A 24,558-nucleotide genomic window follows, 5' to 3' on the forward strand; every position below is an offset into this window, starting at 1 on the left:
CAAGATTTCAGATTTGCACCAAACTTGTTAACTCTAAATTGTAGAGTTGGTTGGTTGAACGGTTCGTAAGTTCATTTAGAATTATGTATTTTAATTTCACAATTCAGACTGAACTGGTGAATCTTGTTGTTGTCAACTAAGTGAAATAGCAACATTGATCAAATTTAGAGAGTGTACAGATCAAAGGACATCAATTCAATTATTCCTACTAATTCTTTTCTATTTGTAGATGGCATTGGAGTCAAGAAAGACTATAAACAAGCCTATAAATATTTTAATCTGGCTTCTCAAGGGGGCCACATTCTGGCCTTCTATAATTTAGCACAGATGCATGCTACGGGCACTGGAGTAATGCGGTCCTGTCATACTGCTGTTGAGGTAAGTATTAGTTGTTTTCCTAAATGCAGGGACAATGAGCAGACAGTGTTGCACTTGTTTTAATGAAGTTCTGATGCTGTATTAAGGTGGGTCATCTTTGGGGGCATGTAAATACAGTGGCAATGAACTGTTTCAAATAATTTCGTATTACTATGGAAATACTTCAATTGGAATATATTCAAATGAAATGCAGGGCTTGCCTTTTTATAAATATGAAGAATACAGTTTGCTGTTTAAAGAGTGAAGTCATTTATCTGGATAACAAAAGGCTTAAATTTCAGCCTGCTTATTAACATGAGCTATTCCAGGTTCAGTATTTTTTCTTTAAAGTTTCACATAAAGTAAGATGAATTCTAAGAGAAAGTCAAACAACAGAATGAGCTTGCTAAAACAGCAGTATCTACTGATGAAATCTATTCACTCTTTTTCCCTATATGCACCAAAATCTGGACCTTTGGTAGCTTCTCAAGAATGAAATTGTGAGCTTGATGGAAAAAGTTCAATGCTAAAATATTTAATGTAATCTAGATACATTAAAAATAGGATTTGTTGGGAGTTTGTGCTGTTCACTGAGTTCTTAAACAGGTCTGATAATCTTTTTACCTAATGCTTGATTGCTCTTACTCATTCTGCATCACTGTTGAATGTTTGTGCACATAATGAACAAGATAATTGTTTCTACAACTAGAATGTATTTCTAAATAGACAATAAAAAAATAAAATTACCTTTTTTCCCCCCTGTAGTTGTTTAAGAATGTGTGTGAACGGGGCCGTTGGTCTGAGAGACTTATGACTGCTTACAACAGCTATAAAGATGGCAATACGAATTCTGCAGTTGTTCAGTATCTCCTTTTGGCAGAACAAGGCTATGAGGTTGCACAAAGCAATGCTGCCTTCATTCTTGATCAAAGTAAGGATTAAATAGTTCCTTATATTACTGGTCTAGTACAATGCAGTGGTAATTTTTAGCATCCGATTCTTACTTTTGCTTAGCTGTTTTGCCTATGCACAAATGCATGTGATATATCAATTTAATATTCATATGAATTATGAATGAAGCCTAAATCCACACAGAAGTCGTAATCCCATAAAAAAATTAAAAATTCAAAAGCATTCTGAAATTAGTATTCTAGAACTCTAAATAGTTTACTGAAATATTTCTTTTTTTCCCTTTGATTGTTCAATTATCAGACAAGTGAAAAATTCTATTTAAATGCCATTTCAAAATGAAAACATTCATCTTATTTCCTTTTAAAATTATATATATATATATATATATATATATATATATATATATATATATATATATATATATGTATGTATATATATATATGTTTGTGTGTATATATATATATATATATATTGATGTTAATACATTAATTGCTAATTATAAATCAAGTTCTATTTTATTTTAATAATGAATAATATGTATTTGTAGACTTAACTAATTAAAAGATAACCAAGAATCAGTTCAGTTACTCATACTCCTTTCCAGTACTAAATAATTGGATAGTTGAAAATATATAAAATAAACAGATGTTTAATATTGTCAACAGACAGCAAACTCTGCTGAACTGATTCACCCAACATAAATTTTCTGCTTATCCCCTTAATAAATAGATTTCATTCAAAACACATTAAGCTATCAATTAACATACATATATTTTGGAGTTCATCTCCTCTGTTCTTTGCTTATCAGTATTTACCATCCTATGTGCAGCAAAAATTAATAGTTATGTTTGCAGATAGGCTATTAGCAGTGCTGAAATTTAGCGCTATAAACTCTTATAACAAATTGAAGTAGCCTAGATAACTTTATCTTTCCAAAATAATTGATTGTTTAGCCAGTTGTGTAATTTTGTAGGTTTCTATTGCATCAGCTTCTAAATTCTTTCTGTCCCATTCAGTTTATGAAAGTTAATCTCATAAAGTGAAATCTCAATATATTACTTCAGTGGATATATGAAGTATTTGCGTGACTTATATGAGTGAGGCAATATTAATATAAAATAAACTTATAGACAACAAGCATTTCTGCATTTCTTCACTGGACTGGAAAAGAGGGATAATCCTTAAATCCAGTGTGTATTTCAGATGTGCCCCAAACATTATTTTGATTACAAATGGTTTTTGTATACATTTGACAAAATGTCTGCTTAAAATTCAGGTTGCACAACTTTTTGCCAAGCTGAAAGTTGTATTTCACCATTAAATGGCAGTTGAGACTTCAGGGTGAAGTCAGAAACCAAATTGGATTTCATTTATTTTCTTTACTACTTAATTAGAATTATATAACCTTAACAAGATAACTCTCCAGTTCACATATTCAATAATTTTCCCTTCCACAGTGGGGTTTTTTTAAAATATACAACAACTTCTGGAAGTTTTTGTTTGCTTCATCCAAGACTTCAGTTTATGCACTTTGGGCATATTATTTTTATTTCATGTTTTTGGCCTTTTGTCATAATAAAATACGATCATGATGAATCTTTTGTCCAGGCATCTGAGATAATTAGTGAGCTCTGACTTTACTGGGCTTTAACTTTGCAAAATCCAGTAATCACCATGACTCCTCAGCTGATTAATATGCTTGCAAACAAGGATACTGATTCTGTGTTCAAGTAATTCGGTTTTTTTCTTTTTTTTAGTTAATTTATGCTAAATTAACAAAAGCGGTGGCATATGAAGAAAACTTATATAAAATATTTTACAAATGGTATTTTAACACCAGTGAGATTAGCAAAAATGTGTAAAAAATACTTCAAACAAGTGTTAGAAATGCAAACAAAAACCAGGTACTTATTACCATATCTGGTGGACATGCCCTAAAGCTAAAAGATTTTGGTCAAAAATACACTTATGGTTGGAGAAAATGACTAAGAAACAAATACACTTTAAGCCAGAATTATTTTTGTTAGGAATAATTGGAGCAAATTATGAGAAAAACAGTATATATTTAATTTTACATGCAATAACTGCAGCAAGAATTGTATTTGCCCAATATTGGAAAAATGAAAACTTACCAATTGAAGAAGAATTAATTAAGAACATTTAGAGTGTGCAGAAATGGATAGATTGGCTTTAAAGATAAAAGAGAAAGAAGATTCAGTGTATTTTAGAACATGGGATAATTTTATCAATGGCTAGAAAAGCGAGTTAGAGACAAAGGAATGTGATATGTAACATTAAATATATACTAGTGAGAAGACTATTGAGCAATTAATTAACTTTGTTTATGATAATTACTATTCATTGTTTTTGTAAAATACATGAACCCAGACAACGTGTGTGTGTGTGTGTGTGTGTGTGTGTGTGTGTGTGTGTGTGTGTGTGTAATATAATAATTTGGGTTCAGGTTCTGTTCATCTCTATTTTTGTGTTGCTCATTGGAAGAACAGCAAAGTGGGTTACATGATTAATACTAAATGACAAGAAAAGAAATGACTTGGGTCTTTACTGTCCCACCCTTTTCCCCCAACACTATAGAAGAAGCCAGCATAATAGAAGAGAATGAAACCTATCCAAGAGCCTTATTACACTGGAACAGAGCAGCCTCACAAGGTCAGTCATTTCAGAATTTAGTCCAGTTTCCTAGCAGTAACCTCAAGAACTGAGCTGTTGTGGATGGTTTTTGATCATACTAAGGAGTTGTAGTAGTACTTGTTTAATAGCTGAAAGCAGATTTTGATAATAATGTACCATATGTTTTAATAGAGAACTGAATCTAAATATATTTTATAGATCTGGGGTATCAGAGGCTGCTTCTGCATCCATGTTCTTGTTGTATTAGTTGCCATAGTCAATTTGAAGTGAAAACATCATTTTTGAAGTACTGTATTTTTTGGACCATAAGACGCACCTGACCATAAGACGCACCCAGTTTTTAGAGCAGGAAAACAAGAAAAAAAATATTCTGAACCAAATAGTACCAGTATACTAAAACAGGGCTTTTCAACCTTTTCATCCATTGTACCACTTTTAGGACAAGGCAATGTCACCCAGCAACGTGTCAAAAACTTGACGCCCCCCCCTAAAAAAGGAAAAAAAATGATAAAGTACAGGTAGTCCTCGACTTACAATGATTCACTTAGTGACCATTCAAAGTTACGACACTGAAAAAAGTGACTTATGACCATTTTTCACACTTATGACCGTTGCAGCATCCCCAGGGTCATGTGATTTACATTCTGATGCTTGGCAATCGATTCATATTTATGATGGTCACATTGTTCCAGGGTCATGTGATTGCCTTTTGCAACCTTCTGACAAGCAAAGTTAGTGGGGAAACCAGATTCACTTAACAATCATGTTACTAATTTAATTTCTCTTTCTCTCCCTCTCTCCCCCTCCCTCTTTCTTTCTCCTCTCCTTTTTCTCCCTTTCCTTCTTTCCCTATTTTTCTCTTTCCCTCTATTTCTCCCTCTTTCTCTCTCTCCATTTCCCTCCCTTTCTTTCTCCTTCTCCCTCTCTATTTTTCTCTTTCCCTCTATTTCTCCCTCTTCCTCTATTTCCCTCCCTCTTTCTTTCTCGTCTCTCTCTTTCTCTCCCTCTTTCTCTCTCTCCCTCTATTTCCCTCCCTTTCTCCCTCTTTCTCTCCCTCTCTTTTTCTCTTTACCTCTATTTCTCCCTCTTCCTCTATTTCCCTCCCTTTCTTTCTCCTTCTCTCTCTCTCCCTTTCTTTCTCTCCCTCTTTCCCTCTCCCTCTTTCTCTCTCCCTCTATTTCCCTCCCTTTCTTTCTGCTTCTCTCTCTCCCTATTTTTCTCTTTCCCTCTATTTCTCCCTCTTCCTCTGTTTCCCTCCCTCTTTCTTTCTCCTTCTCTCCCTCTTTCTCTCTCTCTATTTTTCTCTTTCTCCCTCCCTCTCTCTCTCCCTCTCTCTCCCATTGTCCCTTTCTTCTTTCCTTCCTTCCTTCTTTCTTCCTTCCCTCCCTCTTTGTCCTTCCCTCTCCGCGTTAGAGCAGTACCTACCGAGGCAGCCCTGCAGCCCAGCTTTCTCTTACAGAAGGCAGGCTGAAACGGAGCAAGGAATGCGAATCGGCCGATCTCGCGCTCCTGCATTCTCCTCCGCTCGGTTTCAGCTTTTCTTGCTACAAGAGAAAGCAGGCTGAAACGGAGCGAGGGAATCTTGTAGCAAGAGAAGCTGAAACCGAGCGGAGGAGAATGCAGGAGCGCGAGATCGGCCGATTCGCATTCCTTGCTCCATTTCAGCCTGCCTTCTGCAAGAGAAAGCCGGGCCGCAGGGAGATTGCAGGAGCCAATTGCAATCTCCCTTGCTTTCACTTGCGGAGGTTGGGGCTGGCCATACGGATCACCTTCGGACCATAAGATGCACCCTTGTTTCCCCCCCCACTTTGGGGGGGGAAAGTGCGTCTTATGGTCCAAAAAATACGGTAATTTAACCTAGAAATCACATTCTAAATAATAGGAATAGGGGCAGATACAGATTCTGTCTGCAATGCAAGTCTGTTCTCTCCACATTAATTGCAACATCTTGAAAGGAATGCAAAAACCTAAACAAGTTCTTTCATAGATTTTATTTTCTTGATAGGTTACACTGTTGCTAGACTAAAACTTGGCGATTATCATTTCTATGGTTTTGGCACCGACGTTGATTATGAAACTGCATTTATTCATTATCGCCTGGCAACAGAGCAACAGCACAGTGCCCAAGCCATGTTCAACCTAGGATACATGCATGAAAAAGGACTTGGGATTAAGCAGGTAAGCAAGTGCATAGTTATTCCCATAGTTTTGCAATAACACAAATATATCTTTCAAAAGACTGTCAGAATCTTCTGCCTTTAAACAAGAGTATGCTGTAAGCGAGAAATAAAGGTGGCTTTCAACCTAGCTGCAGAAGATTCTGTAAGTAATCATTTCAGACTTTGACCAAAATAATAAAATTATTATACTATTCTCAGAGTATATTATTATTATTATTATTATTATTATTATTATTATTATTATTATTATTAGGATTGATAAAATCATTTTAGTGTGATGCAAAATCATAGTGACAGTCAAAAGCACAAGGTATAACTATTTAAATCCATAATTTCCAAAGTTCCTGTTAACTTTTTATTACTCTGTCATAAGCATTAATAAAGAACAATATTAAATTTTATCCCATTAACTCATGTAAGTAATACTTGTGCAATACATACACCAAAGGAAGAAAGGAGATTCTCTATACAATATTCATATGATCTGGTTGGCTCTGTTTTCACAAATTTCATCTTTTGTATATGTTATAGGATATTCACCTTGCAAAACGCTTCTATGATATGGCAGCTGATGCTAGTCCTGATGCTCAGGTTCCTGTCTTCCTTGCACTTTGCAAGTTAGGAATTATTTATGCCTTCCAGTATGTACGAGAAACCAATGTAAGTAATGATAAAGAAAATAGTGTTATTTATGTAATCTATATAGTGGTGATAGCTTTTCTTTCACCTGATCAGCTTTGATGGATTTATGTGATATCTATATCCATCCATCCATCCACACACACAACAAGCATACGTACACACGCATGCACGCACACACACACACACACAAACATATAAATTGGTTTTTAACATAGAACAGTTTCTAGGATTTGGCTGAGAAAATATTTTGAATTTTATTTCCATTCCATTTCTATGGAAATATCTTTATTTCTTGGTCAGATGTAATGCTTTTGTTTTTAGTTCAGTTCAGTTTATCCAGAATTTCAAGGCCCAACTGTAAGTACCACTTGGTCAGCACTGTTGTGCCTTCAAATAGTCGTTGAACAAATGGTCCTTAATTAAGGACTACTTGTATTGCACAGAACTGGCTGTTCTAATTTCTATCCTTGTGAGGAACTTTTCCAATATCCAAACATGCTATTCCAAGTATTGCAAAAAGGGCCTAGCCTCAGAACATACTCATTCCAACTTGTGTTTCAGATTAGGTCCTCTGAAAGAACTATAACTTGAGAAGGAAATTGTTCTTAGTTGAGACTTTTCACGCCATCAAAGCACAGAGTATGAAAATTGCATCTAGTCCAGTATCCTTCCCAAAGGGATTCAGGAAGTCTGTGAGCATGACAATAGAAGCCCTCTCCCGCTATTAAGTCTTAGCAATTAATATTTTAACAAAATAGCATGAGATATTTTAGCCTGTCCACAGACGAAAAGAAGTGTTTTATTTGTTTTAGGCACAAGTGGCTTGGGGGAAATGGGGGAAAAGCCAAGGATACTGACAGCCAGAGAGGGAAATTAAAGAAAAGTGTAATATGCCATTGTAGGAGCTCATTTTTATCATCAGAAGCATCAGCACGAAGAATAGGCAGTTAGGCACATAAATCATTGGAAGGGAGGAAGGGGAAGACAAGCAGACAACCTAGTGAGGTAGGCTGTAGTGAAAGCTTCTTCCTTAGTACTAAGGCTGTCAGGAAAGGGACAGATGTGCAGATTGATCTGGAACAATCAAAGCGATTCTGGGCATCAGTTGCAGCTAACTGACTGATCAGAACTCATTTATTGGATTTGTCCTTAGCTTGAAACTAAATACATTCCTACATCAAACATACCAGGACTGGATTATTTCTTCTGCACTGTTACTATCCTTCAAACATAGTAGTCTTGCCATTTAGAAAGATGCTGAAACTGGGGAATTTCATACACATTGTGGTTAAACTATTAAGAATTAGTTTTCTCTCCCCCACCCACCCCCGGTATGTTTCTGTTTAGGTCAAGGAGATATTCTCGCACATGGACATGGACCAACTCTTGGGCCCTGAGTGGGACCTTTACCTCATGACCATCATTGCTTTACTTTTGGGCACAGTAATAGCTTACAGGCAGAGGCAGCATCAAGGAGTCCCAAGGCCTGCGGGTCCACGACCAGCGGTACCTCCTCAAGAACCTGCTCCAGAACAGCAGCCACCCCAATAGTAACAGCTAGAGATTCAATGAAGTGAACTGGAATTTCTAGCTAAGACTCTTCTTGTGATCTTACGACAACAGATCAAATAGTTACATGCACATCAGATTCAAAAAAGTGTTGAATTGAGAAAGCAGTTTAGAATTATGCCTTTTTTCAGGGATCTTTTTGAGATGGAGTGGAATGTTATTTCTGTGCCAATGGAATAACAAAATAGATTTTTTGAAAAAGAAGTGTGCTACTTCAAAAGTGATGCCTACTATATTTAGTTCATTCGGTGCCCTTTTCAACTGTACTTTGATTGTTCAGAAAGAAATATATTGTGAAGTTTAATATGAGAACATCAGACCTTGTGCTCTTTTAAGTAAAAGGGTGTAGTCTTTTCCAAATATGTTTGTGATTGTGATAAGCTGGACTTTATTTTATGGTTCTCCCAATTATTTTGAAACCAACATAAACCTCTCTAGTGGTATCAGCCATGAGGGTCTGGATGTTTTACCTTAGAATTACCAGTCATAAACAGATATATATTCATGGGCTACTCTTTCTAGAGGTCAGGTTTAAAATGCAAACTACACTTGTGCAATGACTATTTAAATAAGTTGAAACCTCCATATTTTGTTTAGCGTTCAGACTTGCTTGAATTATGCACACTCAAGAATCTTTTCTGATATATCTTTTCCCAAGTGTACATGGCAGCTTGTTTAGTCTTCCTTTTTATTATTTCACAAGTATGCCAAGATTCATCCAAGAAATGGGCTGAAAAAAGGACCAGTGTTAATCAACTTCAGAAGACCTCTTTATTTCAGGGGGTTGGGTTTTTGTTTTGTTTTTTGAAGTATTTTCTCATTGGGTATCATTGGTATGCTTTTCAGTCCATCATAATATATTCTTATGATTCAGACTTATTTGGAGTTGAAGATTGTGCAATTAAGTGTTATTAATATAATTGCTATCTACATATCTCTTTAAAATATGCACTCTGATGTTATGCTGCACATGGCTTTTGGAGATGTAGTCAGTGAATATATATGTATGATAGACTATCCTAACAGTGTTGTTTTATAACAACCTTACAATTATGAGCTATACCAACTTTGTCAGATTTGGGTAGAATGCATGCGATTTTAAAACTTTAGCAAAATGAGAATAGAACTCATGGCCAGAATTGAAACATGGACATTTTCAAAACAGTGAGATGAGTTATATGAGATGCAGTAGAAAATCTTCCCAAAATTTCCCTTGCAATGTCATGTTTTTGTTGTAATATTAATTTATGAAGATTTTATGTACTATACTAGAAGGAAAAAACAACAAATTTTGGCTGAAGACCCAATTTTAAAAAATAGTCTACTTTTGCAAATGTAGATGGTTCTAATGCATCATTATATAATCTTGAGTACCCTTGAAAGAAATATAATTAAATGCTGTTCTCTGGAAACTAAACCTTATTAAGTGCATTTAAGAAATATGCAAATTCTGTATATATCAGTAGGCTCCCTTGTGTAAGTTTAGAATACATGACAGGAACAACAAAAGTCCCCTTATAATGAAAGTGGAGAGAGAAAAATTGAGTTTGTATGACTCTAAAATACAAGGATATTTTTGAACAGGATTGCTTATATCTACGGGAAGCTGTTTTAACAGCAAGGCGTATATTTTAGCAGCAGTATTACTGAGGCAGGTAATTATGTAGAGCTCTCCTTCCACTTGTACACACTGGATAAGATGATTTTTTTTTTGCAATGAATACAAAATCTCAAAAAGGAAACAATAATTAAAATCTGTTCAGGTATTTGGGCTGCAGGTTTTTTTAAATAATATGTGGAAAACTGAGCTATTTCAGAAAAAAAACTTTCCTCAAGAAACCTTGCCTCTTCTCCAATAAAAGTTGCAAATGTAAAAATGTTCCAAGTCTTTAATTTGAATAATGGTCTGCCCTTATGTGTATTGTGTACAAACTTTTATGTGATGAACTCCAGAAATTTATATTAACATAAATAAAATCCAAATTATTATATTGAAACGATTTTTTCTGAAATATAAGGAGTAATTGTTCAAAACAATTAAAACATTTCCAATGACTTTTCCCTCTGACATTACTTTTAATTACTATGCTGAGCTATTATTTCTGCTCCCTAATTACAGGCATGTAATGATGGGTTCTATGTGTTTAAACTTCACTTAATGTAATATCCTGCATCTAGCACTTGAATGAAAATATAAAATTGCAACATTTTACACCCTTTTGACTTTCTGCTTTCAAAAGTCAGGATAAGCAATATTCATGGTTCCTGTTTTTAGTGTTGCCTCATCTATATAAAAATATTGATTTAAGTTTTATATGCTTTTGAAAAGCATCAAGCTAACTCAGGGATTTAAGAATTAGTAGATCATCTAGGTTATCTGCCTAAACAATTGTATCTTTGATTATTCTGACCTATTCTAAATTGAACTTTTACCATTTATATTTAATTAAAATGAACACTACCAGAATAGAAGTACTTCAATTCTGTTGATGCTAGGGAAAAGACTTTAATTTTTAAATTTTAATATGCAGAAGAGTTTAGTAAGCAACCCACTTCTTTCTGAAAGATGGTGAATTAAAATTAATCTAAATAGGCTAGTTGATGGGAATCAAATTTCTGAATACAAATTGTTAAAATTGAAAGGCATTCTTCTAAACTTACTGAAATTTAAAGGCTGTTTCTATAAAAACAAAATGTCTATAGCAGGCCAAGTAGGATTAGAACATAAAGTTGGTTTATTACAGGCATTAAAGTTCTGTTTAAACTTAGACAATTTTCTTACCCAATCTTTAAAAAAAATCTTACCAAATGTGGAAAATATTATCAGAAGAATGTTTTGGGGAATATAATTATATAGTTTGAATATTATAGTTCAGATTGTTAGCTGCATTAACATGCTATGCATATATATGCAAAAATTTATTCTGTGTAGATCAAATTGTTTTGAGGATTTAGTCGAGTATTTGAAATTATGGCAAATATTTTACTGCATTGGTCAGGCTGTTAGGATCTACATTCTTCCTCTGTATATCATAATACATCTTAATCTAGAATCTGTAATGTGACTGTACATGAGGATGAATATTGATCTTTGAGAATGTATTCCTGTGTATTAATTCTGTTCCTTAATAGTGATAAGAGATCTGAGAGCCAGGTTTTTCTGCATTTTAAGAAATCAAATGTACCACACTCCGACTAAAGGTAGCCATCACTGTTAGATCCAATTGCTGAACCTAAGGTTTCAAGCAGGTGCAAGCACTTGCACATGCAACACTATAATAGTAAAGCCTTGCACCTCCAAGCCACAGATTCCTGGTATAAATGGTTCAATTGATACAAGTGGAAACCTCAGTGCATTTGTATGAACACAAGGCTTTATTTGCAAATTAATATTGATAGAAACATGCTGCAAGTCCTGGCTGTCTGAAGCTGGACTTGGGCCAAAATGCCCTGCTTGCTATTTGTAAAGATCCCCATGTGTCAGTCCCTTCCAGCCTTTTAATATTTTAAACAGAGCACAATAAACACTTTTTTTCCAAAGAATTGGTATGATTTGAGTGAGTGCATTTGCAGAGAGGAAATAAATCTGTGTGTCTGACTTGGATTGACATACATTGGCAAAAGATAAGTCGCTAAGTGTGTATAAGGAGTTTTGTAAATTTTCTTTTGTATTTAAGATGATGCAGTATAAAGGCTGAAAAAGTGTAATATAGCTGTAAACAAAATCTGTTAATAGAGAAATGTACAGATTCATTTTGTATTATATCTTGTTAAATAAAGATGCCACTTTGATGATTGGCCTGTAATGAATGCTGTAAGAAAACTTGTGTTGCCTTTTATTAAAGATATTTTTGATAAAACTGATTCATATTGTTAAACTTTACATTCCCATCATTCAAATTTAATAATGATTTGTAATCAACTGTTTATTTTCTCATTGAGTTCTAAAATATACACGCCATCATGTATGCCAATAATGATTCATAAGGTAATTGCTATGAATTATGTATTTAGTTCATACTCATGAATGCATTGGAAGAACAAGCAACGTTCTATGTATGTCATTTGTAGTGATATTTTGTATAGTGTGCAATATACATAGTAATATACATTAATAAGCCTAGACAAAATAAAGCAGTTTATGTCTGTAAGAACAGTTTCCAGCATAAGAATGGGCATTAAAACATCCCACTGCCTTCTGGCGGCATATGTCTGTGGGCATTCACAACCCTTGGGGGTGTACGCTCTGTTTAGCAGTCACCATGGGAACAAAATTCTTTGTACAATACTAATCTTCCCATTCCCTCTAAAGAACATAAGGATTTCTCTGTAGTACAGCCTTCCTGATAACTTTTAACATCACTTTACTGCAAAGTTTTGTTATGCTGGAAAGAGTACATGAAAAAAAAACAGGATTTGAGAAACAATGCAGATTTCTCACACTGGATTGCAATGGGCGAACCATAATGTATCTTTCTGCAAATAAAGCCAGACCTCAATCCTTTCAGGCAAGCTGTTTTCTGTTGGTCTCTAATCTATTAAAATAGTTGTAAGAGCAACCACTCTAATATGTACTATAATGAAAGACTCAATGTGCTTAGGGAAATTGCCATGACAGAAGAACAAGCCCCTAACCTGATTTTTAGGGACAAATTTAAGTCAGATGCCTGCTTGTCACAATGAACAGCACCGCTAGTCAATCACTGCATGAGGTAAAAATAAAAATTAGATCATTGTATGTCAGTAGACCTAATGGTTCACTAAAATACAACCATCCCAATCTACTTCCAATGTATTTTGAAACATTTTTTTAAATAATAAATTACTTATTTCAATAGTATTAACATTACAATCCAGCACTTGTGTTACAAAATAGACAATATTAACTATTAAACAATATACCCCTAGTGCCACTAAAGCAGAATTACAAAGTGTTTTATTTTGCATTGCTCAACTTTTCTAGCATCTCTGCTTTCTTCTTATTGCTTTACATACAGAATATACTAGATGTGAGTTATTTAGCTTCATTTTTGTTCTGTATCTTCGTCTGACTTACTAGTTTATATTCATGACATTTAGTAAATATTGGAACTGCATTTTTAAAAGTGATTTGAGATCTGTAATATTTTAAAAGGAAATTGCAATGTAGTGCAGGTATTTTGCATTTACTCTGAAAGAGAATTAAGAACTAGCTTAAACATCTTTCAGTAAAATAATTTGAATAGAATATTTTGCCTAGATTGTGCTATATTATTAAATGAAGAATTAAGTTGATAATTTTTGCCTGAGAAAAAAATACACAAAATGAGAAATGATAAAATGAGATAATGTTGAACAGAATGAAATAATATGGTCTAATACTATAGCTCCTTTCTCTTACTTTTTGTTTTATTGAAGGCTGTCTACTGAAGTTCATACAAATTGTTCAATCTGTAAGAAAAAAAAATGCTCCCAAAGCAATAGGAATGAACTTGTACATTTGAGGGGAAATTGTTTAAATCCAGACTCCTATCCTCCAGCATGAACAAACCAAACAGATTATTGACTCACATTCAAGCTGTTTTTAGCCAGACAGAATCTTTATGTAAACATGGAGCAGGTATACTTCAATGTCAAGGCTGAGAAACTGTCAAAGAGTTTATTGGCTCAAAAGAGCAAGAGGAAAAGAAATGAATAGGTGGGTTTTTGCATTCTGCAGTAACTTGTGAGTATTGGGGTAGAGTTCAGTTGAGTTCCTGAAAAAATGGATTGATAACTATGCCAGGGCTGTATTCTGACTGCATGATATTGAAAATACTTATAAAGTATTGTTATGCAGAAAAGATATATTTTCAACCCATGGTTTTTTATTTATTTGTTTGCCCTTTTATTCAATATAAATTCAATAAAATATATATGGCTGCCCATCTCAATAAGTATATTAAAGTGGTTGGGTTGTTTATTTTTATTTATTTTTTGCAGGACATAGACTAAACCTGCAGGCTTCGTCATTATTCTGCCCCTTCATATTAGAAGAGCAATATTAAATTCTGTCAGATTTTCATCAAATTCAGGGAATATAATTGGATATGCTGAAATAGTATGTGAAATTGATGGCTGACTGGATAAAGCCTGTCCAGATAAAAGGGAACTTTTCTTAACTAAAAGACAATGTCCTCAACTGGTTTACACTCCATCTTAAAAGCACTGAATATATTACTGTAGATGGTAGGCTTCTTTAATTGAAAATTGGGCAGCACTGTTTTAGATTTTTTTTCTTTATTCCAATATTTATTATTTTTATAAGTAGGTCAAGATGGTGGACATGCTTGATACTCCCTCTCCAATTTTCCCCACAAACCTGTGAGGTGAATTGGGCTGAGGAAGAGTGAATGACCCAAAGTCACCCAACCAGCTTTCATGCCTAAGGTAGGACTAGAACTCAGACTACTGGTTTCTAGCCTTAACCACTACCAGGGATAGGCAACCTTGGCTCTTTTATGACTCGTGGACTTCAACTCCCAGAATTCCTGAGCCAGGCTCAGGAATTCATAAAAGAGCCAAGATTGCCTACCCCTATACTAGACCAAACTGGCTCAAATTTTGTTCCTCTTCAGCAGATATCATTTGTTGGTTTACCCATACAATTTACAGGGCAACCAATCTTGTTCCTGTGTGTGTGTGTGTGTGTGTGTGTGTTTATTAAATTTCTACAAAAGGTAAAAGAAAAAATAAGGAAAACTCCAAGAAATGAAGGGGGGAAAAAGTAATAAAAGAGTACTTTCTTCAATACAATTACAAAAATACAGCAGCATACAGTATTGCTATAATCCTACAGACATGACCGCCTGATGTTACAATGTTCGTGTGAAAACCAGTCACAAGTCATTTTTTACAGTTTTTACCATGTACTATACTTGCACTGGATTGCTGCAGTTAAAACATATTCATTCTCTTTCTAGTCCAGTAAGACTAGATTCCCCATCTTTCCCTCTCTCTGTCCCTCCCTCCCTCCCTCTCCCCCAATTTACAGGGCAGCTTACAAAATATTAAAACAAGATTTCTTACAAGTAACAAATACACTGAGCTGATGCTCACTGATATAATTTACATAAAATTCATAATCACATGGGCTGCTTTGTGGTTATTGGAACATAAGATAATAGTGTATTTCAGTGACTGCATTTGTACATATAAGCCATAATTATTTTTTTTTACTTGCTACATTGGCTAGTTCCATGCAATGTACTTTGTCAAAATCAAACAAAAGTACATTGTGGCTTAGGGCAATGTGTGAGAAATGGTATAGGGTTTCCTGCCTTAGCAGGGGGTTGGACTAGATGACCTCCAAGGTCCCTTCCAACTTCTTCTTCTTCTTCTTCTTCTTCTTCTTCTTCTTCTTCTTCTTCTTCTTCTTCTTCTTCTTCTTCTTCTTCTTCTTCTTCTTCTTCTTATTATTATTATTATTATTATTATTATTATTATTATTATTATTATTATTATTATTATTATTATTATTATTATTATTATTATTCTTTCAGAGATACATTGATCTTTCAGTTCTTCCTGTTGTCCTTTTATGCAGGAGGGAGGGACGAATAACTGCTTAATTTGACGTGCTCTTCTTGATGCAACATTTGCAGCATGCGGAAAAGATAGCTAACACAGGTTTAGAATGATGGTACTAAATTATTACACAGTTGACGGATTAAAATCAGGGCATCCAGCAACCCAAGGGAGGGACCACTCCGCCGCCCATCTGCATTTTGCCACGCCCACAATCCTCTTCAAACCAATCCCAGCTCGCTTTCGCTCTCCTCCGGCCGGCTCAGGAGGCTGGCCCAATAGAAAGGCTCTGGCTCTTTTCTCAAAAAGGAGGAGGAGGAGGAGGAGGGAGGAGGAGAGAAGCCGAGCGGCTCTCCTACTCCGAGGGGCTGCCGCTGTTGGGAGATTCAGTGTCACTTCAGTGTTACTTTCCTCGGCGCGGTCCAATTTCTCCCCTTCTGTGCCTGGAGCGAGCGAGGGAGTCAAACTGCCGGGAGTTTCGCAGGTAATCTCTCTTTTCCCTCATCCGCCCTTCTCCGAACCGATCGAGCAGGTGGCGGAAGCCCGGCCAGTCGTAGCCACAGTCCGCCCGGTTCCTCCTTCCTTTTCTGCTCCGCATCCCTGATGTGGTGCAAGAGAGGAGACGTTATTTCTTTGAGGCTAAATACGTCCACGGCCATGTTCCCTCTTCTCAATCCCTGAAATTGATCAAAGGGAACGAGCGTGCTTGGCAGAATGCATTGCTCGGCGGCGGGCTGAACAAAGACCGGATAATACAGTAGTAGCCGCTTCACCCCTTCTTCCCTTTCGGTAGCTTGGCTGGCCTTAGTTTAGGCTGGAAGGAAGGTGATCGGAGTTAGAGTGTAGCTTGCCTCGTCTCTCTTTCAAATCTCTGTTAGAATATAATTTCGGCGGCGGACATGGGGAAGTCGGAGTGTGGCCGCTTACCCTCCCCCCACCCAGGGCGAGATTAGCACTTTTGCGTATAGCTTGGATGAATGGGTGAGGCGTGAGTTGTGGTTAACTGGTGGCTTGAGGCACGGGTCATAGCCTGGGGATGTTCCACCCGAATGTTCCTGTTGTACAATGCAGTCGACTACCAGACTCCTGATGGGAGTTACTGTTAAGGAAACAGGCATAGCCTTGGCTGCATCCTGTTGCTTTGCATCCTGCCATGTTCAAGCATTCCTTCTTAGGATCTTTACCTGGGCAGTTCAAGCACCTGCTTAAAGGAGAAATAATTGTTCCCATCATATGTCCCAGCCACCTGTCAAAGGGCTGCCAGAGGGGACTGCTCCACCAATCAAAACCCAGTCTGCAGCTCTGGCAGCCTTAATAGACGGGAAGGGGAGAGTTACAACTGAAGGGGATGTTACTTGGATTTCCTCCCTGTGAAAGGTTATGACTGCAAATTAAAGCATCTTCTAAGAATGCACTCATAATAACCCTGGGGGAATGGGTGGAGATGAAGCTTTCAACATATGCAAATTCACAATACGTCTTGCTTGCTATTCTCCTGCTTTGAATGCATCAATTACTCTTATACTTAATGAATCCAGCTAAATCTGCTTGTATATTAATATTTTAGGTGGCATTCTCAAGGATAGAAAACTGAAAAGACAATTTATAACTTGTCTTGGTTTGTCTGATGGAATTTGGAAATGGGCATAGGAAAAAAGCAGTAGTAAAAATAGAATGTAATATATGTGGGAGTGGTAAAACTGTTGTTTCCTAATTTAGGGGTGTTGTTTAGCACAAAGGGGGGGTATTTTAGATTTTTCTACCTGAAACAAAGCAATAAGTGTCACCCAACTCTGGACCCCAAATCAAGATGCATAGATTCAAAAAACAGTCTTGACATTTTCTCATTGGGGTAGAAAAATCCATCTGCAATTCTCCCTCTCCCTGGTAGTGAAAATATAACATCAACGCTGAGGAATCAAGTAATTAGCAAATGCTATGCGTTCATGAGGGACGTGGTGGCTCAGTGGGTTAGGACGCTGAGCTTGTCGATCTGAAGGTCGGCAGTTTGGCGGGTCGAATCCCGAGTGCTGCATAGCAGAGTGAGCGCCTGTTACTCGTCCCAGCTTCTGCCAACCTAGCAGTTTGAAAACACGTAAAAATGCAAGTAGAAAAATAGGGACCACTACGGTGGGAAGGTAACAGCGTTCCGTGCGCCTTTGGCGTCTAGTCATGCCAGCCACATGACCACGGAGACGTCCTCGGACAAGCGCTGGCTCTTCGGCTTTGAAACGGAGATGAGCACCGGCCCCTACAGTCGGAAACGACTAGCACGCATGTGCAGGGGAACCTTTACCTTTACCTTTGCATTCATACCATCTAAAATTAGCAACCTCTTACCTAATGGTAATGCTAGCCAGGACCCTCAGTTTTTGTTAATTGGGAAAGGACCTAATGTAAAAACATCTTGGAGCACTCCTCATCTTAAACCTTTATTATATATGTGCACACATATCGCTTTCTTTAAAAAAAAAATCTTAGAGAACTAGAAGCCATCCTGAAAGAAAGGAGGGTCAAATATTATCTTTTATCATTTGAAGTGTTCTGCCTTTATGATGGGGGAAAAAACTTTGAAGCATTAATATTGTGTTGTCCTTGCAGTAGTGAATGCCTCAGCTTATGTTATGGAATGGAAAGATCAAGAGGGCTTTGAACAAACAGTGTTGTCAGTTCACATTTGCAATTATTTCCTGAAGAGTAAACCTGTTGGATTTGGTTGAATTAATATTTCACACTAATCCTAGACATTGTAATTTTATCTCAGTGGTGAACAATATTTAGAAGTCAGGGACTGATTTTGGAAATGGAGGGGGTTAATGGCTACTGTGGGCGGAGCAATTATAGAAAGCTAGTATAACATTTTGTTTCTTTCCCAACTCTTGGGGATGGGTGATATTTATGAGGTTACTTTTTAAAAATGTATTTTAGGTTTTATTGCCTTTTTCATGTAAACACAGTGAGACACTGTTCTAATACAGTGGTGTAATTGTACCACTGAAATTTAGTACTAAGGTGAAAGAGGATTCCACTGACTGCATGTAGCCTCAGGTTGCCTGATCCTTTTCTGTGAGATAGGCTGAAATCTGAGGATCTGGATAAGGAAAGGCATAAAAGACCATAATACAAGATAACTGGAAGGAATGCAAGCGCCAGTGAACTCAGCATTAAAAAACTCAGATAAATGAGTAAAGCTTGAGAGAAAAATAGAGAAGATGAAGGAAAGAACTTGAGAAACAGTCTCAACAAAAAGGAATCAAATTAAAAGTCGAAAATGAATATCACCAGTATATAAAACGTTCTCTTTAGGGTTATTATACAGTCATGTGAAAAAGTAAGTACAGTCAATGTATTTTTTTTAAAAAAATGGACATGCCAATATTTTATCTTTATTCAAAGCATATAGAAAGATAAAAGTGATTTAACTGAACAAAAAAAAGCCAATGAAAAATTGACTCTGCAATTATTTATTCAAACAAAAAGGGGGATAGGTCATTTCTTTCTGTGAAAAAAAAACCTTGATTCCAATAGCTGATATTGTCCTCCTTGTAGGTGTTTATAATAACTATATTTTCTCTGACATTGACCAGGAAGAGTTTTTTTTTCATGTAGAATTTTTTTTCAGTTGGGCAATGTTTGAGGCATTTCTTACACACACAACCTATTTCAAATCGCCCCATAGCGTCTCAGTGGGGTTTAGATCTGGGCTTTGAACTGAACAGTCCAGAACCATTTTTTTTTGCCCAGCCATTCCTTAGTGGATTTTCTGTAATTTTAGAGTACTTGTACCTGTCCTTTTTGTTAAGTATCATTCTTCTGACAGATGGCCTTGCATTATCCTTAAGCTTCTTCTAGAACAATGAAGAATTCATAATGGGTTCTATGATAGGTGGTTGCCTGGGCCCTGATGCAACAAAGCAATCCCAAACCTTAACATTTCCAGCACCGTGCTTTAGAGTTGGTATCAGCTTCTTCTGGAGAAATGCTGTCTTTTCATCAACCATTTTCTGGTATTGTGGCCACTTGTACATGATCTTCTGAAATGATTGATATGCAATTGTTTAGCAATCTTTTTAAATCCCTTCCCAAACTCAGCATCATTATAATATTCAACAATCTTCTTTTTGAAGGCCTCAGAGAGCTCTTTCACTCTAGGTATGATGCTAAACACATCTCAACAGCAACAGCAAATAAAACTAAATGGCTAAATGAGGGGTTTCTCCCAGATCCTTTCTAATGATGTTCTAATCATTTGTACCTGGTCCAGTACACCTGATTCTAGTTTTAGATATTTGATTTAGTGATAAATGTAGAGATTTGCTTACTCTTTCCAAATGCAAAATGTGCATTTATATTTATTTAAATTGTACAATGCATTGCAAGAAGTAAATGGTGCATGATATTTATTATATTATATCCCCTTTATGTATTATACCATTGTTGTTGAAATGATCAAATATCTGTACATTGAAATATGTTGAAAAAAATTCAGTGGGGTGTACTTAACTTTCTCACATTACTGTATATCCTGTTTTGATAAGGAATGCCCCATATTGGGCTTCTGTGAAGTTGTTCAAGCTAATTTACACACACACACACACGTGTGTGTGTATGTGTGTGTGTGTGTAGGTCTTGGCGTATTCGGGTCTTTTCCCGTGTAAGATTGATAGTGTCTTGGCAACGTTTTGGCGAGGTCCCACTCGTCATCTTCAGGCTGGTGTCTTCAGCTTCGTGCAAAGCCGAAGACACCAGCCTGAAGATGACAAGTGAGACCTCGTCGAAACGTCGCCAAGACACTATCAATCTTACATGGGAAAAGACCCGAATACGCCAAGACCTACATACCTGTACCCGTGAAAATCTACGAAAACAAATACACACACACACACACACACTGGTCCCCCTTTGCCTGGTTGAATTAGTAACAAGCAAGTTCTGAAACCTACATTCCCCAGCTTTGTCTATATTTTTATTCAAGCATTTATTCAAATGTTTGTAAAAAGCAGGTGAATCATATCACCTTTGCTACTGCCCAATCCTTTCTTGATCCCCATAATGAAGAAAATGACAAAATCTACATCATGTCATCATGAAGCAAATTCCACTCCTCTTTATGTCTCAACATTGGGCATAAGAACATAAGTAATTGGGTTTGCATTGTGACATTATGATGCATGTGTTTCCATATTCCCCACCTTACCAGGGTCTAAATTGCTGCCCCCAAGAATGTGATCTTTAAAAGTATACTGCCTCTGGAAATGGAGTTTCAATATAAGGAGCATGGTCATTTGCTATTGTTCTTTATCTAATCACACTTTTAAGATCACTAAGCAACCAACCTTACAGACTATGGAGATCAATTCTTGCTACAAGATTTACAGCCCCTGCATTACTATACTAGGAGATAGCAGTCTCAAACAATAGTCCTTGATAGGAGAGAACAGCCATAAGATATTAGAGAACAGAACTATGTATTAGGCTTGTGTAGTCCTTTGGTAATAAATTGCAAAAAAAATTGCTTTGGAGTTGTGTGACAGCACCTTCTTGGAGTCATTTCTGAAGCATTGTAGCTGCACAGACCTATAATGGGTGTGCTTCCTAACCTCACTGTAGGTACAGCAGAAGATGTAAAGATGCTTTAAATCTTTAACAATGCTAATTCTGTTAACTTGTACTTCTTGACCTCTCGGTGGCTTCCGATGCCATTGACCATGGTATCCTCGTGGAGTAGCTTCAGGTCTGGGAGTGGGGGGGCCTTGTACTATTCTAGTTCACTTTCTTCCTCTATGGCCACTCTCAGTTGGTGTTAATAGGATGACACAGAGCCTGCTCTTGCCCACTGCTTTGTGAAGTCCTGCAGGGCTCGGTACTCTCTCCACTCCTATTCAACATCTACATGAAGCCGTTGGGTGAGATCATCCATCACATGGACTGAAGTATCATCAGTATGCTGATGATACTCAGCTGTATGTCTCAGCCCGTGGTGAGTTAAGCAGTGCCGTGACCTCCCTGTCACACTGCCTGGAGGCTGTCACTGTGGGGGGAGCAATGGGTTGAAACTGAACCCTGGCAAAACTGAGTGGCTCTGAGTTTGGGGTACTTTGGCCCACACAGAATTGCCATTTTTGGTCTTGGATGGGATGGCAGTGCCCCAAATAGACTGAGTGCGTAATCTGGGGGTTTTCCTGGACTTGCAACTCTTGTTCGAAGAGCAGGTGGCAGTTGTGGCCAGGAGGGCCTTTGCACAACAGTTTTGCCCTTTTCTGGACCAACAATCCATACTCATGGTCACTCTTGCCCTAGTCACTACCTGTCTTGACTATTGTGACATGCTCTGCATGGAACTGCCCTTGAGAAGCATCCAAGAGCTCAAGTTGGTGCAAATTACAGCAGCCCACATGAAGCAGCCCGCACCAGGAGCCTTGGTGGAGCAGTGGGCTAATGCCTCCTTAAGTAACACCAGCTGCCTGCAATTAGTGCAGGTTCGCATCCCACCAGGCTCAAGGTTGACTCAGCCTTCCATCCTTCCGAGGTAGGTAAAATGAGGACCCAGATTGTTGGGGGCAATTAAGCTGACTTTGTAATAATGCCGCTTGGGGTGTGTGTGAAAGCCCTAATAAGCAGGCATATACATAGAATGAAGGCTACTGCTAAGCTTGTAAGCCACCCTGAGTCTTCGGAAAAGGGCAAGATATAAATGGAATTAAAATAAAATAAATAAATAAAATCTCGGTGTACACATGTGTTACTTCTCCTGCAGGAGCTGCATTGGTTGCCAGTGTGCTTCTGAGTGCAATTCAAGGTGCTGGTTGTCACCTTTAAAGCCGTTCATGGCTTGGGGCCAGGTTATCTAAGGGACCGTCTCTTGCCAATCATATCCACCCAACCCACTAGAGTGGGGAGGCAAGGAATGTTGCAGGTCCTGTCCCTTAAGGAAATACATCTGGCTGGACCCAGAAGAAGGGCCTTCTCTGTAGTGGCTCCCTCCCTCTGGAACATCATCTCTCCAGAAATTAGACTGGTCCCCATTCTGACATTCTTTCAAGAAGGCCCTGAAGACGTGATTCTGCCAGAGGGCCTGGGGAAACCAGAGCAGGATGGAGCCCAGTAAAGGGCTGATATGAGTATGTGTTGTCACTGGGGTGTGGGGTTATTATATTATTGTTTTATTATTTTATTATTTTTATTTCTTTTATGTTGTGTTTTTATAAGCAACCTTTATAAGCAACCTATAAGCAACCTTGAGTCACCGTAAGCGAGTAGGTGGCAATATACATTTTTAAAAATAAATAAATAAATAAATAAAACTTCTTTATACTGAGACAGTTTCCTAGTAATAGAAAGGATTATACACTGAGCTGTTCCTAGTTTTAGCTATATTTGTCCAAATTCTAAATATTTCTCAGAAATGAAGGGAAAATGTATCTCTCTGGATTACTGAATCTGAAAGTCATACCTTGCAATCATGAAAAGCCAATGTTTTCCTGTGGAGTTTTCAAGTATAAAATATTCCATTCAGATTATGCCAGACTTGTTTCCCTTTTCCACTTGGGCTGTGCATTAGCAGCTTACTTCAATAGTGATGAGTTTAGCAAGAGTTAGAAGAGAAACATTATGTTGTTAAATATTGCCTTTTCTTTCAGAGAATCAGTTTAAGTAGTTGACATAGGAGATTTTTCCCCAATGGAAGAGGGTTTCAACTTGGTGAAGTAGCAGTTCCTCAGCAAGGCAAAAGAGCACAGTAGGGGAAATGACACAATTATATGGGGAAATTGACCAAGTCTCTTATAGCTCCTGTTTTCCACCAAGAGGGAGTCCATGTGGCTTACCCCTCCTGTTGCTAAGCAACAACTCACAGATCCTCAACATAATATTTTCCAAATTCTACCCAGATGGCTCAGGTCTGAGATTAGTGAGTTTTGAAAGCTTCCGTATATACAGGTAGTCCTTGAGTTACAATGGCAATTGGGACCAGAATTTCCATCGCTAAACAGTGCAGTCATAAAGTGTGACATCACTTGGCAATCCTTACAGTCCCTGTTGCTGTTATTAAACAAGGATCAAGTAAGCACCTCCTTGCAGTTTCCTGCTGGCTTCCAACAACCAAAGTCATTGGGGGGAAAGAAGCAGGAAGTTGCAAGTTCCAGGTAGCTTTCAAGCAGGCTGACCAGGAAGTAAGTGGCAGCTGCCAGGTACGAGATGGCACAAAAAGGGTGTGAGTGGCTTCCAGTCTGCATGCGTGGTGCCACCAGACATGTGGGAAGAAGCCTCTCCCCACCGTCTGATCTATCTTCCTTGGAGGACCCTGAAAAGAGTCAATAGTTGCTCTGGAGGGGCGACCACCATGAGGAGGCCCTCCTTGTGATCACAGAAGGGCGGCAACCCTCCGTTTGATCTGGAGCAGCTCCTCTGGCCCAAAGAAGAAGAGATCGGCCATCAACATGGCCGATCACTAAGCCATTCCCTGCCGAAAGCCAAAATCACCATCAAGCACAACGAAGCACTCTGGAGGATTTGGGTGCGACCTTACCTTTCTTACTTCCCTAATTACTTCCCTGTGTGCCAAACATGGAGACCTGATTTATTACAGCGACAATTAATGACTATAAAGGGGTCACTCTCTTTGAAAAATTGACAACTGGATGGTCTCCCTGGATTCAAACAACATGTGTAGGAAGAAAGGGAGACACATTTGAGAAGTTAA

At 37.5% G+C, this 24,558-nt stretch overlaps 2 protein-coding genes across 2 annotated transcripts in view; both read left to right on the plus strand.

Annotated features, from left to right (window-relative positions):
• The window catches only part of SEL1L (SEL1L adaptor subunit of SYVN1 ubiquitin ligase), a 49,480-nt gene extending 37,304 nt beyond the window's left edge, over positions 1 to 12,176 (plus strand). Inside the window, exons 16-21 of the mRNA XM_083375318.1 lie at positions 230 to 378; positions 1,123 to 1,288; positions 3,865 to 3,939; positions 5,927 to 6,099; positions 6,633 to 6,761; positions 8,091 to 12,176. Of these exons, the coding sequence (XP_083231444.1) occupies positions 230 to 378; positions 1,123 to 1,288; positions 3,865 to 3,939; positions 5,927 to 6,099; positions 6,633 to 6,761; positions 8,091 to 8,294 (896 nt within the window). The 3' untranslated portion in view covers positions 8,295 to 12,176. The remainder of the gene's footprint in view (positions 1 to 229; positions 379 to 1,122; positions 1,289 to 3,864; positions 3,940 to 5,926; positions 6,100 to 6,632; positions 6,762 to 8,090) is intronic.
• Positions 12,177 to 16,289: 4,113 nt separating this feature from the next.
• Positions 16,290 to 24,558, plus strand: part of STON2 (stonin 2) — a gene marked incomplete at its 3' end in the record, with an annotated part of 33,862 nt that continues 25,593 nt past the window's right edge. The window contains exon 1 of the mRNA XM_083349667.1: positions 16,290 to 16,341. The remainder of the gene's footprint in view (positions 16,342 to 24,558) is intronic.

This window comes from Vipera ursinii (genome assembly GCF_947247035.1).
Source record: "Vipera ursinii genome assembly, chromosome: 1".
NCBI classification, from domain to species: Eukaryota; Metazoa; Chordata; class Lepidosauria; order Squamata; family Viperidae; genus Vipera; species Vipera ursinii.